At 38.4% G+C, this 18,259-nt stretch overlaps 1 protein-coding gene across 1 annotated transcript in view; it reads left to right on the top strand.

The window, feature by feature from the left end:
- Positions 1-16,606, top strand: part of trrap (transformation/transcription domain-associated protein) — an 84,383-nt gene extending 67,777 nt beyond the window's left edge. The window contains 9 exon segments of the mRNA XM_058793283.1: positions 2,141-2,231; positions 2,313-2,512; positions 3,355-3,616; positions 10,048-10,273; positions 10,962-11,179; positions 12,293-12,477; positions 12,734-12,937; positions 15,038-15,232; positions 15,333-16,606. Of these exon segments, the coding sequence (XP_058649266.1) occupies positions 2,141-2,231; positions 2,313-2,512; positions 3,355-3,616; positions 10,048-10,273; positions 10,962-11,179; positions 12,293-12,477; positions 12,734-12,937; positions 15,038-15,232; positions 15,333-15,617 (1,866 nt within the window). The 3' untranslated portion in view covers positions 15,618-16,606.
- The last annotated feature ends 1,653 nt before the right edge of the window (positions 16,607-18,259 follow it).

The following is an 18,259-nucleotide window of genomic DNA, read 5'->3' as shown; positions in this document are numbered from 1 at the left end:
AGTTATCAGCTAGTTCAAACACAAAAAGCCCAAAATGCATGCCATTGGTTAAAGGAATAGTTCACCCAAAAATGAACTTTTACTCACTCTCATGTCACACACTCATCTGTTCCTATAAAGTGATCAAATGTCTTCAGAAAATTTGGAGTAAACTGCTATGGATTAGTTTTATGATCTCTTTATGAACTTTTTGATGCATCAAAGTGGTAGTTGACTGTCAGACTATAGACTGTCTATGGAGGATGAGTAAATAAATTATAGTTTTAAATAAAATGTATATATTATAGGGCTGCATGCTTAATCATATTTTAATTGTGATCACGATTTCTGATTCTCATGATTTATTAAGCATAATCGTCTGCAATATTTTCCTGCTGGTTATTTATCCTGAATTTTTATTAAAAAAAAATTTATTTGGCATTTGCATTATATTGGATTGGTAAGAAGCCTCTAGAAGCTCTCATGGTTGCAGCCGAATTTCCAGAATTTAAATCCTCTGTTTTCTTCAGTCTGTTTTCTTTCGCTTAGTCATTTGCGATGTTTATGTAATGAGTAATAATCGTAATTATATTTTTTGATTAATAATTGATTAACTGCTTAACCATTATCGTGCAGCCCTTATTTAAATTTTGTACATTTTAAAGTTAAATTCTTCTACCTAATGCACTTTGAGAGTTCAAAATTAAGAGCTCCAACCCATGTTCTTAACTAAGAAAACTTAGTTAAGAAGTCAGGAAAAAACCCTCTTTTTTGTTGTTGTGGTATGCTGTCTGGTATGCTGGTGTTTTAGGAAGCCAAACAAATTACAATATAAAATTGTTATTATTATTACAGTAATAGCCATACTTTGCAAAACAGTTGCACTGTAAAATAAATAAAAATGTATATTTCATAGGTTTATTATTTTTGCTTTATACTACATTATGGAAATTATAATACTACTTTCCGAATTTCTACACTTGAAAGAGAGATTTTGAATTTGGACTGCAGTAACGTTAGCCATTTAAACCGCTAGCTGTCAGCAATTCATACTGCACTTTTAAGATTTTATTTTGACGGAAATGGCACTAGAGCTATTATTTAGAAGAAAACTCCAGCTTCAATGAAAACAGGCTAATTAAAACGCGTCTTACTACAAATCTAGTGAAATGCTGCAACCATCTGCCACAAAAATAAAGCATAACTGGTGGCCTTTGCATTCCCAAACGTGCGCTAAACTCACAGCACATGCAATAAACGAGTTCACTGCGTTCACTGTGAACTGAACCGTTCTGAGGCGCCGAAAACACTGGATCACGAGCTGATTGTCTGAACGAAGTGTGCGCTTCGCTTTTAAATGCACAGCAAAAAGAGACTGGATGAAGGGATTAAGCCATATTGTGTTTTCGGTTTCATTTCATTTGACAGATACTGTGCCCAATGATGATATTGAGGCAGTTTTGCTATCACGATACCACAATATTTATAATACTGTTACATCCCTAAATTTGAATATATGAGAAATTAATATATAAAAATTTTATATATTTACAGAATTTGCAATTTATTAGGTTCCCTCACTTGCATCCAATTGGCATACAAATGAAATTAATTATTTTAAGAAATTAAGTTATTGCATTATCAAAAATAGCCATTTGCTTCATGGTTATGTAACAAACCATTTGGGATTTGTATTCTGGCAAAAATGTGTCGTATATCAATATACTGTTACTGTGCTGTTACTTGTAATCATACAACCTTACCCTACTGTTAATAAAAAAAAAGAATAAAAAAAAAAGACATTTGTCCATAGTGCCAACGTATCAGTGCCGTTTTGATAAATACACGATTTTATGGGCTAAATCATTAAACAGCCTGAACCTTCTCTTTGTGATGCCGTTCAAGGACACAGCAGATCTCTGAAAGGGAGAAAGTGTACACTCGGGCTTGACAAGCTTTTAGCGAGTGTCATATTGAGCCATGGTTTTAATCTGCTCTTGATGTTTGTCCATCTCATTGCTTTCCCCCTACGGTTTCATTTTCAAAAGCCTGCACTATCACAGAGAAGTTTCAAAACATGTCAGCACTACGTTTCTCTCTCTCGCTCTGACCCGAACCCATAGGGACGATCTGAAATGTAATCTGCGACTGTTTCTCTTAGGTGGGACGTGTCTACCCTCAAGCGGTGTACTTTCCGATCCGAACCCTGTACCTGACGCTGAAAATCGAGCAGAGGGAGCGCTACAAGAGCGGTATGACTGGAGATTTTTCACACAAAAGTCCTACAAAAGTCAACTTTTTCCTTCATGTGCTGTCATTTCTGTTTCCCCCAGACTCTGGCCAGCAGCAGCCCAGTTCGGCGGCTGCCCAAACCCACTCAGCATCCGACCCAGGTCCCATCCGTGCCACTGCTCCCATGTGGCGCTGCAGCCGGATCATGCACATGCAGCGTGAGCTCCACCCCACCCTGCTCTCCTCTCTGGAGGGCATCGTGGACCAGATGGTCTGGTTCAGAGAGAACTGGCACGAAGAGGTGAGCGGTTTTATGTGTTAAAGCGAGTGTTTTTGTATTCCGGGAGCGAGTGGCTACCTCTTAAAGCACATCAGCCTTTAGCGCAAGTTAAACATGACATGAATGCGTTTTCTGTCCGGTTTGCTTACGTTCTTTAGTCTAACGCCGCATGCTCTCGTACACGTAGCTGTTTTCAGAGGGCCGGCTGAGCAGATGAAAGCTGACAGAGGGGAACGATTGGGGCTCAGTGAGGCTGAAAAGTGGTTTTGCAGCGCAGGTGGACATTGGTGCTCCAGTGCTAATCGGGCTTTGGCGAGGGGCTCGCCGTGATTGATGGGTGAGGGGAGTGTAGCACGAATGTGGGGAGATTGGATTGCTGTGACAGGGCTGATGCGGTGATGCATCGAGACTGGACAGGGACGCAAGAGCCCCGTTCCTGTGGGACACTCGGTGAGAAACAGCAGAAGAGGAGGACGGGAAAGGGCGAGGAAAGAAAGTTTAGCAAGGAGAACTGGAGGATGAAAGAAATTGGCATTGAGAGAGCTCGGTGAAGTAAAACGTGGGTTTAATTTTCCAGACATTGATGAAGTGTAGTCCCAGTCTAAATTAGTCTGTTAATGGCGATCTTCTTCTCTTGAAGTCTAAGCTTAATCTCTGCAGCAGAGACCGGTCGGTAGAGGCGGGCTTTTACAGATCTCTCTGGTGAACATCATCGCCTCTGAAGGATTTTTAGTATTATCAAAATGGCAAATTGGATTGAATATGTGGGAATGGTGTTATCCTTCATGGTAAATTGATAAAGACTCGTTAACCATTCATCCTCGTCTCTTGGTTTCTCATTTTTCCCTCATTTCCTTCCACAGGTTCTGCGGCAGCTCCAGCAAGGGCTGGCTAAATGCTACTCAGTGGCATTTGAAAAGAGCGGAGCTGTGTCCGATGCTAAAATCACTCCGCATACGCTCAACTTTGTAAAAAAGCTGGTCAGCACGTTTGGCGTGGGCCTGGAGAATGTCTCTAATGTGTCCACTATGTTCTCAAGCGCTGCCTCAGAGTCCCTGGCCCGGCGAGCTCAAGCCACCGCACAAGATCCTGTGTTCCAGAAGATGAAGGGCCAGTTCACCACAGGTCAGAACATTCACAATTCCTCTGCACATTGTTCTACATGGAAAAATGTCACTTAACTGAGTTTATTGAAATACAGCTTTCTCCACATCTGAAGCTAGCATAGTAAGCTAACGTTATCATACTGTGTGTTCCTACAGTTACACAAACCCTAGAAATATCAGGGAAATTGTGATTTTCAAGCCTGGAAATGTCATGGAAATTAACAGGAAAATAGAATATATTTTATAGATATGGAAATTTATTTAGTCAATATCAATCAATTATTAAAACATTACTATAGAATAATTTTTTTAATTAGTGTTTATGCTTTGTTTTCATTTTATTTTAGCTTAGGTTTGTGCTTGTAATTTTAATTTAAATATTTCTGTATTGCTTTGTTTTTTTTTGTTTTTTTGTTTTAGCATTTTTTTAGCATTTATTTAAATTCTTTGTCATTGCAACAAGATTTTCATTTTTTTTTTTTTTAGCAGAATATAGCAGAAAATGATTTTTTATTAATTTTTTTATTTTTTTTAGTTTTAGTTTAATAACATTAGTCAATATTAATTTGTCTTGTGATTCTGATCTATATGAAATTATTTTAAAATAATAATCATTATCCTATGAAAAATCATTTAAATAATTTGTTAAATTATGGGAATCCTCATCAAAGCTGGACTTGCATGATCCAATCAAATCTCAAAATCAAACCCTACATTTCTTGTTTTACTCTGAAATATCAGGTTATAAAAGTTTAGTTAATTGCGAATGCTCTGTCTTCAGATGTGATTTAATTTTATTTAACACAAAAGCACAGATAAAATAGTTCAAGTGAACTGAGAATGAGCTGTCACACGTGGACTTCTCTCAGAAGTGTCGACAGAAGTCTAACTTGAAGGATCACATCCCCTGTGCACAATTACACATGGTCTCGCTCTCATCTCTGTTCTGCATAACCACTTCTGCTCAGAGTTAACCACAGGCCTCTCCACCAGACCGACTCAGAGAATAATTGGCTCTGTGAACCATGTGATTAGATTTAATAGGAAGATGACTATGGGCAGAACCATGTGTGCGTATATCAAGGTGCTGTTGACTAAAGAAATTACACAGCTTTAGGTAAACATGTTTACCAAAAAATACTACACATGCCTATTATGTGTAGATTGGTTTTAAAGAAAAAAGTAGGCAAAATGTTTTGGTAATATATCAAAATGTTTTGTATTTAATTTTTTCTTTTTATTATTATTATTATTATTATTATTATTATTATTATTATTATTAGTTTAATCAACTAAAAGGTGAAGTGTGTAATTTCCGTTACTTCTGGTACCAGGCGAAATTGCAAACATATTTGTGCCCAAATGCTCCACCTGTCTTCCTTCATTCCAAACTATTTTTCCAGTGTTTCTGAGTTGTTTGGCACATTTTTATGTATGTAACTTTAAATCATAGTCATCTGTTTTTGTTTTTTTAAAGAAGGGAACTGCATGCTGTGTTTTTGTTCTGTGACTTTACCTTTAAATCCCAAATGTCCTTCACCCCCCTAGATGTTTGTTTAAATCTCTCTGAGTCGGGGAGAACTTGGCACGGCTGTTTCCTGAGGCCAGTTTTGTACACATTGCCCTACAATAACCTTCCAGTACCCCTGGTGTAGACCTGGCTTTCAGAAAGCAGAGCATGTGTGAGTCGAGGCGTATGTTAAAACAAACTCCCCCCACAGCTGTCCTCTGCTCAGGAGAGTAGAATGTGTTTATACTTCCCTTCCCTGTCCACCTACAGTCTCTACACCTCAGTAAACTTTGAATCCTGGAGCTAGTGCTCTCGTTTGCTTCATATGAAGCTCTATCCAGAGGCTTGTGTGTGTGTTCATGGCCTTAGAGGACTGTTAAGGTTGTAAGGGTGTAAAACAGATGTTGTGGTGCCAGCTGTCTCTGGGCAGTGAGGCATGGCCATCACGCCCTGAGCCTTCTCTGCCCGTCTGACATAGTGTGCCACGGGGAATGAGTTTTGGAGTGGAACCAGCAAAGCGCAAAGCCTGCTTCGTTCCCTGTATCCTTCTTAGGGGTGGGTCGATACCCCTTTTTTCAGAACCGATCCCGATCCAATACCAAAAATTCTGAGTATCTGCCGATACCGATATCGATCCAAAACCTGGGCAGTTTTTTTTTAATCAGGGTTGAATTTTTATACCTCAATGTGTGTTGATGTGATCGTGACTTGTTTTGCTACACACAATCTACTAAATATAGACAACTTTATTGTAAAGAAAAACAACAAACGAATGCATATATAATTATAATCTATGACAAAAAATACTATTATAAACTAGGTTAGTGGATAATTCAGTAGCAAAAGTTGCTCTAGAAAAATCATGAGTGCACAGTTTTATAAAATCTACTTTATAAAATTATTTAGTCGGGAACAAATAAAAGTGAATAAGTGTAGGGCTAAATCTAAAATGATAATGTAAAATGATATACATTGCTCTTTGTATTGTTGTAATTCATGAAAACAAGTAGGCCTAATATATTTTTATATATATATATTTATTTATTTATATATATATATTTTATCTTAAATATAATAAATATTTATATATATATTAGGCCTACTTGTTTTCATGAATTACAACATATATATATATATATATATATATATATATATATATATATATATATATATATATATACTGTAACATTAAAAGTCATTTCTTTTAAATGTATAGCACAGTAATGAGGCAAAAACATGATAGATAAGACGGACAAGAAAGGCTATTAATAATCTTTCATTGTGCAAAAGTATTATGATACGCAAGGTTCAATACAGAGCGGCACAAAGCGTGCGCAGAATGATACGCTTGAAGCAGTCACAGCACTCCGCAAGTCCTCATAGAAAGGTTCAAAGCACAAAGTGAAGAGATATTAATGCGTAGTGTATTAAATTTGTACAATAGCTTATTGAGCCTTTTCTTTTAAGTTTTAAATTTCAGTTAATGTGCTCATTAAGAACATAGTGCTCTCCAGTCCAGTGATCTAACAGACACCAACATGATTTTGAAAACAGCACGAAGATAAAGTCCTGCAAGATAAAGTCATTTTATGCAAAACCATTTATCTTTATTTACAGATTTACAAGTATATTAGGAACATTTAATAATCTTGCAGAGAGTTTTATCGTCTTGACTCATAACCGAACGCGACACACAGTTTAAATGCTGAATGGAGGATGACAGACAGCCGCAGCGGAGAGAAGAGTTTACGTCAACTTGACTTAAATATTCATCTCTACCTCACATTAAACTTTGTAACGGCTTCAGAACACTTGAAATATAGTGCACGAAAACTTTATGGTGTTTTATAATGTGGCTTTTTTTGGGCTTAACAATAACAAAATGGTATACGCACAAAATCGGATTTGGATCGGTCTCTTCTGACTGATACCCTAATCCGGCAGAAAATGCTGGTATCGGACTGATACCGATACATAATATCGGATCGGTGCACCCCTAATCCTTCTTTCCCCTTCCTTAGGGGTTTCTCCTCCCAAGCTCTCCGTTCCAACGCACGTCCAAACAAACACATACTCCAGCACCATTTGTCAAGAATCCTTTAATCCAATCACAATCAAGCCATGAGCAAATGTTATTGTTTATCAAATGTGACCTGCCCAAATACATTTTTAATGCTCTCTAAAGGTTATTTGACCACATTAAGATTAATTTAAAGGCACAATATGTAAGTTCTCGCCGCTAGAGGTTTTTCAAAACAATAACAAAGGCGAATCTTGATGACGCTATGAAGGACGATGTTCACGGATGAGGTAATGAATACATTTTTTTATCACCTGTACCTGCCACAGTTATTCAAACAGTGAATAAATTATACAGAGAAAGCAAGCAAAGAACATTTACATTGTCAAAGAACGTTATGACTGACTTCAGTCTAGCGGGAGTTTAAGCACTCTCAAAAAACTCCCCTTATAATCAGTAAAGCTGTCTATACATGGTTTGATGAATGAATCTCTTAAATAATACGTACATCTGCACTTTGTTGTTTACGATGAGAGAATTTGCGTGAGAGCTGAATTCAATCAGCGAACAAAAACTCATCTGAATGCCTCTGATTGGCCACTGCATTCATTAGCTCAACAGACTCATGTGTGATTGGTTATAATGCGCAACACTGTAAAAACGCGTAAAAAAATCAGAGCAACACTGAGCAGATCCAAGTTTAATGCTGCAGTCAACACTTTCCTTTTCATTTTCATTTTATTCGCGACAGCAATAATGGATTTAGTACAGCAGCATTTGTGTCCGTGTGTTACCATAGTCTCTACAAGCAGAAACAATGGGATAGTGCGGATATTATGTCATTGATCGGCAGCAATGACCAGGGACAAGCCATTATTTAAAATTGGAATTTCTCTGGATTTACAAATCCTTAAGAACTTTTGAGATAACGCAGGTACACAACTGCATGAAATATATCACACTGTGCAAGTAGTCCCATCCACGAGATGGGATTCGAACTCGGGACACCCGCAGCGCAACAGCGCTACATGTCAGCGCGCTGCCAACAGGGCTATCGGCGCCGACATGGGACACCAACATTGACCTGATGCCTTATTCTATTTCTGATGTACTCCACATGTTTGCGCTACTTCCAAAAACAGTACAAATGGATGTACGCATTCAGCTGTTGCAGCGCTTTATAATACAAGTAAAACAAACACAAACATTTTTTTTTCGTATTTACGTAGCTTCATATGAGAGTCTTTGCAATTTTTGATTCAAATCACTGAAGTCATAATGCCATTTCTAATTTTTTTTTTTTTTTTTTTTTTTAAGTATTTTATAAAAAAAATAGTTACAGACAAATTTGCTTAAATTGTGTACATTTTTTGTTTGTGTGGAATATAGTACTGGGAAATAATAGTACTGCGAGATAGTACTAGTGGTGTTAATATTTCTGAAACGTGTGTTTTAGCGTTGCAGGGTTATGCTGTTCTCAAGCATTGCTGTCTGCATTGATCTAAAGCGGGAGCGTGTCTGCGGGGCCGAGGCTGTTTCAGGGCTCCTGTTGTGCTGTACACTGTGTTCACTCAGGCATTTCAGTGATGGAATTTAAAGTAGAGAATTCACCGGAGACTGCTGCACAGCAAGCGGCGGGGGCAGACGGCCGATGGGGGGTATTTTAGCGCTTGGCCACCTCCACCGCCCAAGCATTAGTAGGTGCAGAAAACTTCCGCCTTCGGTGTATCTCATTCACAGGTCAGAGAGCAGAGACTTTGTTTTCCACAGCAGCGGGGAGCTCAAATCCCTCTAGAGTTGAGCTGATCCTGGGTCAGTGAGACAGCTGAAACTGAGTGCACCGTACTACCCATCCATATTCGAACCGACAAAGGTGTTACATTTATCACAGAAGAACCGTGTTGCCCGGGAGGCACATTATCTGAAAAACCCCTCGCTTTGGGGCACCGCCGCTACAGGGGATTGTCTGTTCATTTTTTTCTAAATTGATTACACCAAGTCGACCGCTGTGCATAGCCGTGCTTTTCAAGTCAAATCTCTTTTTTTAATGCTCACTGGTCATTAAACATCTAAACAGTCTTAAAGTCTTTCAGAAAGAGTCGGATTGGCTGAGATTACGGAGCGTGTCTGATTTTAGAAGACATTGTCTAAATTGGGGCGTGGAAATGGGTGGGAGCTGCGTTGCTCATGGCAGTTCACTGCTAATCAAAATGTCATACGGGACATTGATGATATTGTGAGTGTCATGCAAGCAGCAAGATTTCCTTAAATGGCCTTTCATTATGTGTGGCAGCCACATCTCTCTGACTCTGACATGAGTGGCAGCTCATTGCAAGATGCTTTTGAAATAAAGCCTCTTCTGCCAAAGTCTTAATTATACGAAGAGATTTTTTTCTCGAGGGTGGTTTTCCTCTTAAATGTATAAAATTAAATGCCAAGCCATTTCTGTATCTGCGGCATGTGGTATTATTAATGTAGCACAACAGAAGAATGAAAGTGGAGCAGCTTTTAGCCTATTTGATAAAGACGTTCTGGCCCGGAGGTTGTCTCTAAAATTGGGAACGTGGCTTGCATTCCGACCATACCTTTTGTGTCTGCTCTCTAACTTAATGCGCAATGTCATTTAGAAGTTGCATTGAGCAGTTAATCCTTTTTTCCCTCCTTATGAACCTTGATGTTATCGGCACCTTCACGTCGCAAGGGAGACCTGGGAGGAAGTGCACCACTTCTGTTTCCCTGATCCAAAGATAACGTCTCCTCTCTCAGTCTCTTTCACACTATCTCTGCCAGTTTTACGCCACGTCTACCTCTTTCACACATCCAGAGTCTTTTCCACCTGTTCTTTTGCAATATTTGTTTTTTCTCAGCTACCTATCTGTTCCTCTGGTTTACCTTGCACTGTCACTCTTTTCGTTCGCAGATTTTGACTTCAGCGTTCCCGGCTCCATGAAGCTGCACAATCTCATTTCAAAGCTGAAGAAGTGGATCAAGATTCTGGAAGCCAAGACGAAGCAACTGCCGAAGTTCTTCCTGATTGAGGAGAAATGCCGTTTCCTTAGCAACTTCTCGGCCCAGACTGCTGAAGTTGAGATCCCGGGAGAATTCCTCATGCCTAAGCCCACGCACTATTACATCAAGATTGCCAGGTAACAATCAATACACACTAGGGATGGAGTTGTTCTGGTCGATTGATCATGCAGTGATCTAGTAACTGACTAGTCGATCTGTCTTACGGAAGTCATGAATTATTTAGTTTCAGTTATACTTGACACATTGCTTCTAAAATATCAAAACTAAAACTTAAAAGAATTAACTTATCATCCTTACTTTTCATCTAGTCATTCAACAACTGACTAGTTGCTCCGTCTTAAGGAAGTCATGAATAATTAGTTAAGTTTTATCAGTTTTACCTGACACATTTTGCCAAAATATAGCAAACTCTAAATCTAAAAAAAAATAAAATAAATAAAATACTAGTCAGCCCCACTAATCATCTAATTGTGTGACAAATTACTGGATTATATTTTATTTATATATGTATTTTTATTAATTAATTCATTCATTTTATCAGGCAAAACCAAAACTAATTTTATTATTGAGGATTTCCTTAAAACAAATGACTTGATTAGTCATTCAGACAACCCACAGCTCGATCTTAAATATGTAGCTTCATGTCCCTAACACATACACTTGAACACACAGGTCGTTTTTTTTTTTTTTTATTCTCCCCTTGGAGTTCTAAGCTAGACTCCAGCTGAGACCCTAATTCTCAGTGATTACTTCATCACTTACCCATCATTCTCTCTCTCACCCCTTCTTACTCTACCTCCTAAGGTTCATGCCCAGGGTGGAGATTGTTCAAAAGCACAACACAGCTGCTCGACGCCTCTACATCCGCGGGCACAACGGCAAGATCTATCCATACTTAGTGATGAATGACGCATGTCTGACAGAGTCCCGCAGAGAGGAGCGTGTGTTGCAACTCTTGCGGCTACTCAACCCCTGCCTGGAGAAGAGGAAAGAGACCACCAAGAGACACCTCTTTTTCACAGGTACTGCAGCAACCCCAGATCACACAGAAACATTCACGTCCCCCTGAAATAGCACTGACTACATCTATTTATGTCAGTCTTTTGGACAAGACCTTCCATTTCTATTTCTAAAAAAGTAAAATCATATTAAATTATTTGTAAAACATTATAAAGAATAAAATATAAATACATTTTATAAATACATTTTTATATTTTTATATATATATATATATATATATATATATATATATAAATGACATTTAAAATAAAAAAGTCTTTTCCTTCTCTAGTTGAGTCTATTTTGAATTGTGGCATGCATATGTTCCGAGCTGCCCCATTTGAATGCTGTCCATTTGCTCTGAGTGCTGGATTCAATGGCCTAGTTGCTCTCAGACAGATTGGGGGAGATGAAGAGAATAGAGGAGAAGAAAAAGAGGCAAGATTGAGGTGAAAAGTACCAGAAAAGCTGTGTAGTGGTAACAGAAGAAGAAAGAGAGGGGACTGGAGCAGAATGAATAAAAATGAGGTTGCTCTTCTCCCTGTGGAGACTGAGGGAGGAAGATCTAAATTGTCTTTCTTGTGATAGACGCATTAAAGATGAAACCCTCTCAGTTCAGAGGTCAAGGGTGCCACGTTTTAGATTTCGCTGAAACATTTTGTCTGTTCTTTTTTTTTTTTTTACTACAAAGAAAAGAGGTTGATTTTATGCCGCAGTGCAATTAATAATCATTAAGTAACATTAGGGATGTTTGTGTGCGTATTCTATTTTTATCATTCATTAATGCCTTTCACTGAAGTTATTTATTAGATGTGTATGAGAGGCTCCCAGTGGTCGTGTGACATGCTTTTCTTTTCACTCCCTCACAGGTGTTTTTGGGACCTCTCTCAGCTGTTAATGTGTCTTGTTTAAAAACAACTCTGTAAATAAAATGATTGCATAAACGAGGATAAAAATGTTTAGAAGTATTTTAGGAGATGAGGTTGTATTTCAGGTTAACAGCCCTTTATCAAAGCCAAATAGAATCTATAAGATGCTTTTCAAAGAGAATTATCAGAATATCAATATCAGAATGGGATTTGAATTGCTTTACATACCAGTAGAGTACATCCTCTTTAAATCTGTTCTCTTCTCAGTCCCAAGGGTGGTGGCGGTGTCTCCTCAAATGCGGTTAGTGGAGGACAATCCATCGTCTCTGTCTCTGGTGGAAATCTACAAGCAGCGTTGTGCTAAGAAGGGCATCGAGCATGACAACCCTATTTCCCGCTATTATGACCGACTTGCGACTGTTCAGGCTAGAGGAACCCAAGCCAGCCATCAGGTATCTGGAAATAATATGAGAAAGCATATCAATAAAATGTATTTTACATAAATTAAATCTCAAGAAATGGCCAAAAAAAATATATATATGTATGTGTATGTGTGTGTATATATATATATATATATATATATATATATATATATATATATATATATATATATATATATATATATATATATATATATATATATATACACTTTATTTTTATTTATTTTTTCATTTCAACTATAATATATATTTTTGTCCATGTTTTAAGGTCCTGCGAGACATTCTGAAGGAGGTCCAGGGCAACATGGTTCCTCGTAGCATGTTGAAGGAGTGGGCGCTGCACACCTTCCCCAACGCCACAGACTACTGGACCTTCCGCAAAATGTTCACCATCCAGCTTGCTCTAATCGGCCTCGCTGAGTTCATGCTGCACCTGAACCGTCTCAACCCAGAGATGCTGCAGATCGCACAGGTACCTGAATGACTTGACGTCATGGAACTAATGTCATACCTGATACTAACCCTCTTTCATCAAATATACATGTATCCAAGTTCTCACACGTTTCAGTTTTTGATGGCCACTCTCCAGCTCTCTTTATGATTCTTTGTCCTCTGGTAAAGTATCGGGTGAGTGCAGGTCCGTAGAGTCTTTTATTAGAAATGATTGTCAAACAAGTAACTCGTCCTGTGATTCTAATCTGCAGTTTTCTGACAGGCAGAGGAATGGGTGGCTAAGTGGGTATAGTAAGCCCCCTTGCTGCCGGTTCCACTCTACAGATCTCATTAGGCACTAGGAGATTACCACGGCAGGCAGAGCGGACAAGCAGATATGTGCTGTCTTTGTCTCTCTCTCTCAATAACGCACTCACAAACCATCATGCATTTCCCTGGTGTATCACCTCCAGTCCGTTTGACTTCAGATATCGAGTTTGGTCCTGTGCAGGCTCTAAATATTGAGCTTGAATCATGTTTTAACACTGTTATTGTTCTTGGAGGAGCTTAACAGTGTTTGAGTGATATTTCATCATTATTAAACAAATAAAAATCTTGTAGACAACTACAAAATCCCTGATCACACCCAGAACACTATAAATTAGGGGTTTAACAGTACACGTATTTGTACCAAACATTTTCAGTACAGGTCTTTCGGTTTGGTACGCATGTATGAACAAATACAGTATTGTTTTAACCACTGCACAACTGAAACTTCTTTGGAAACTTCCAGTTTTATATATTGTTACTTTTGATTTAGAAACAAAGTCTCATCTTTAAAATTATGTCCATTTTTTTCAGGAAATTCAAACTTAAAATGCAGTTTTGACGCTCTTTGATGTGGCGTGACAGATCACTGTTTAAATGCCTCAGACGACACCTCAGACCAATCAAATCTTCTTTACTACTAGTTTTAATGCAAAATAAACATAAATGAACATCTCATGCCTAATGTAATTACTCAATCTGTGTTTCAACCGCGGAAAGACGTCAAAACAAAATGTCATGTAGCATTTCATTTATCTCAGGCCATCAGTGTTTACAGCTCGTTAGTTCGCTAGAGAAATGAAGTATTATTTAGAAATATTAGACTATATACTCATTATATTTTACTTAACCTGTTAGTGATGTCTTAGTTATTTAAATGACTAAGACATTGTTTAAAAATTGTATGTTTCAAAAAACTGTTATGAAACAAGTTATGACAGCCACTGTGTAAATTGAATATATTTCAACAACAAATAGAAATTTTATAATTTAGAAGTTTATTTAAAAACTGGTATGTGCAAATTTACATGTTTGCATACAATTTTTTTTTTTTTTAAGTTCAGTGCTGATTATTATGTTTAAAAATAAATAGTAATTAAATTTATGTCCAGGCTCTGTTGTTAATTGTAACCTAAACTAATGTAAAAGGGCTCAATATGAGGTAGATTTTTTTTTTTTTATCCCAAAGACAATTTGAATAATAATTGAATTTATTTCAAGAAAGAGCAATTTGTTCAGCAAATCACTATTTAATAAAAAAAAAAGTTTTTCCTCATGCTGTACCGAAACCATACTGAACCGTGAAGTCAAAACCAAGGTATGTACCGGCCCATCATGTTTGTGTACCGTTACACACCTACTGGAAATGGTAATCTTGAAAACATTATTGTTATTTAAAATACTTGATTGGTAAAAAAAAAAACACACTCTACATCAAGGGCATCAGAAGGCAAATGGAGGATTATATTTGTTCTTATGCTGAAATGCTGACACAGACCACAGTGGGTGTAGGATCAATACATCCTCACATTTTTGTGGTCGGATGTCTACAACGCTATCCAGTTTTCCCAGAGTGCTATAGATTAGCTGTTGTCTGATGTTGGTCCCACTTGAGTCCCACATGAGCAAACAGGCTCCTTTCCCAAATTTGATTTTGCTTTGTTTCTCTGAATGGAAACTAACAACTTGGTGCCACATGATACTCCCTCTCTCAAAGTTTGATATGTCTGCATACTGTAGTTTCTGAATGACAAGGTCAGATTTTCAAAGTTGAATTGGTTAACACCATCCTGATGTGTTGTTCTCCCAACAGGACACTGGAAAACTCAATGTATCTTACTTCCGCTTTGATATTAATGATGCCACTGGTGATTTGGATGCCAACCGGCCCGTCCCATTCAGGCTGACACCCAACATCTCAGAGTTCCTGAGCACAATCGGTGTATCCGGACCCCTCACGGCTTCCATGATAGCGGTAGCACGCTGCTTTGCTCAGCCTAACTTCAAGGTACGCTTTATGAGGAACAAGAATAATGACAAATGAGACTCTGCACTTTCAGTCTCCAGGGCTCTTGATCCACTCTAAATCTGTGTCTGCTCTCAATCAGGTCGATGGCATCTTGAAAGCAGTTCTTAGGGATGAGATCATCGCTTGGCATAAGAAGACACAAGAGGACACGTCCATGCCTCTGTCCCCAGCTGGACAACCTGAGAACATGGACAGCCAACAGCTGGTGTCTCTGGTCCAGAAAGCTGTGACCGCCATCATGACCCGCCTCCACAACTTGGCCCAGTTCGAGGGTGGTGAGAGTAAAGTAAACACGCTAGTGGCAGCTGCCAACAGCTTGGACAACCTGTGCCGCATGGACCCTGCCTGGCACCCTTGGTTGTAGACAGGCATGTAAAGAAACAAGCTTTGGCAGATCACTGAGAAATGCAATACTGTGAAAGTGAATGTCAGAGTTGATGAATTTGTCCCATGAGCTTAAACATCATGTGTTGAGTTAACAATTGGCAGGGGTTATATAATAATGCACAAACTGTAATTTAAAAAAGAACTGGATAATACGCAAGATCTGTAGTATTCACTGTTATTCACAGGTAAGAGATACATGCAGCAATTAAAAGCAGCTTTGTTTGGTTGGAGAAGGGACTATTGTTAAACTGATGAGCTTAGTAAGGTGCTTTTGTTGAGACTGTCGTGTTTGCTAAAGTGTGACGGTACAAGACAGCCTTTAAGAAAATACTGTTTCCGCAGCCTTTTTTTGGCTCCACACTGGAAGAGGGGGAGCAGCAGCAGCTATCCCAGCAGATTTTATGCAACTCCCATCAAGCTCTCCTTTTACGCCTCCGCCATTCACTCTGACTGACGGCAGCCTTTTAAATTTAGTAATCTAATTTACATGAATCAACACTCAGCAATGTTCAGCATGTTGCTACATGTCAGTATGTCATAATTTAAAGTTATATGTGGGCATATTTTTTTTTACCCTTGTACATCATGTAAAAATGACATTGCATCCCTTAATTGCTGTGTACTTTTCTACAGGTTTGTGCAATTTAAAGCCGTCATGTGTTACTGTCAACCATAGGTTTTTTTTGTTAGTTTTTTTTTGCAAAATACTCTGGAAAGGCAAAGAGCTGTGAGCCTTAAGACAGGGGTAGCTCTATATTTAGCTCATTTTTAGTTAATCATAGCTCATACAGTTGTTACAGCTCAGTTTTTCAACTTTTGCCTTTTTAGGAGTGTCCCAAAGCATTTGTATCTCACTGATACACCTAAAAGCATTTTTGTATACATTCCCCTCTTTTGTAAAGGTACAGAATATTGTGCCAACCTATGGATCGTTACCTCTGCAATGTATATATGCATTTTGTTTGAATAAAATGCTCTTTTTCAAGAAAAAAAAAGTGGTGTTGGGTTTTCATAAGAATGGTAGCCCTGCATGGTTAAATGTGACGTGCCTCTTTGTGGGTGGTTGATTGAAGAACCTTGTCTCTTGCTGATTGTCTGAAGTACAAGAGAGGACCTGAGTGAGAGCATGCTGTGGAGCCGTTTGGGCAGGTCAGATCTCAGTCTCCTTTTCCTTCTTTATTACACCCTGTCAGTATATCTCACCGAGCGCCGTCTTCTCTGAGTTACACATGCTGTCAGCACTGACTTCAATCCCATAAACCATCGCTTCACCCTGTACGCTTGCACAGCGCAGGTGCTTATCCTCCTTTCTCTGATCTCTCTCCAGCCCCTTTCTAACATCAGTCAGGGACCGTACGCTCCCACCTTTGTCCTCCTTTTGAGGTCCTTTGCCACCAAACAGTCCTGGGGTCTGATGTACAACTGCACTGTCTGAACATGAAAGAGCTGCGATATTTAACTCTGAATGTGAGAGATGTGTCAGGTTCTTGCTGTGGCTCGGAAGCCCCCGCCCCCTGCTGCATTGCCGGTTGATGTCTAGACTGATAGCAGGAGGATGTGGGCAAACTGATTGATGGAAACCCTCGGGGAGAGCTGTGACTGGCAGACACATGGAGGACAAACAAACCACCGTTTCTTCTGCCAGAGCATTGATGGAGAGAAGAAAATCTTCCTTGATGACCTCAACTATCTGCAGAAATTTTGAGTGATGTTCATGAGTCAAAAATTAATATTGAGTAATAATATTTGACTTAATTTTTCAATTATTAACCTTACAGTTGAAGTGTTTAGATGTTAAGTTTAATTTGCAGTTACTATAACTCATTTAGAAGATAATTTTAACGTAAACTGTGGCGTTTTCAAACTTCCCTGTTTTAGTTGCCCGACATTGCCAGCATTTAAAAGTTCAAAAATGTGTCATCTTGAAGATATGATGGAGCAGAATTAGCAACAAATCTTCTCTTCTGTATTGTGACGTACATTCGAAAGAAACAGGTTATCAAAAGGAAAAAATGCAGGGCAGAGACTTCAATCCATAGTTATGGTAAGTTTAGTAAAAAATATTATTTAAATTATAAAAAAAGAAAAAAGCCAGACAAACAGGTTTATTTCTGCATTTTTACCCATTGAATTTTTTTTGTTTTGTTTGTTTTTTTGCTGTGATGTATTAAATTAATTTGATAATATATTGGGGGACTAATTTGGCCAAATTTTAGAATGTATGTCCATGATTTTTATGACTATTTAGTCATTCATGCCATAGGGTGTCATATATAATTCCAGTAAAAACCAGTTGGAGTTGGTTTTACTCAAGGTTACTTGGCAAGTCCAATTATTTTTGAATTCAACCAGACAGTTACAGATTCCTTTCAGTCATTGGTGTGAAATCACAATATCCAAATAAATGAATTTTGAAGGGTCTTCGAGATTGTGACCTTGCTTCCTATTATGAGCTGACAGCTGCAGGCTTACGATAAAATATATGGGTACTAAACACTAAGCTGACATGAGCAAATGTGTCCGGAGGATGTGTCACCTATAAACCACAAACATTACCTCTTTTTTTTCACACCCTAGACAAATTACAGCATCCTGTGTGAGTCTTATCCTCGATCTAAA

Source organism: Onychostoma macrolepis, chromosome 12 (genome assembly GCF_012432095.1).
Source record: "Onychostoma macrolepis isolate SWU-2019 chromosome 12, ASM1243209v1, whole genome shotgun sequence".
Lineage (NCBI taxonomy): Eukaryota > Metazoa > Chordata > Actinopteri > Cypriniformes > Cyprinidae > Onychostoma > Onychostoma macrolepis.
Note: the sequence above shows the minus strand (reverse complement) of the source record. Positions and strands in the feature narration are given on the sequence as shown.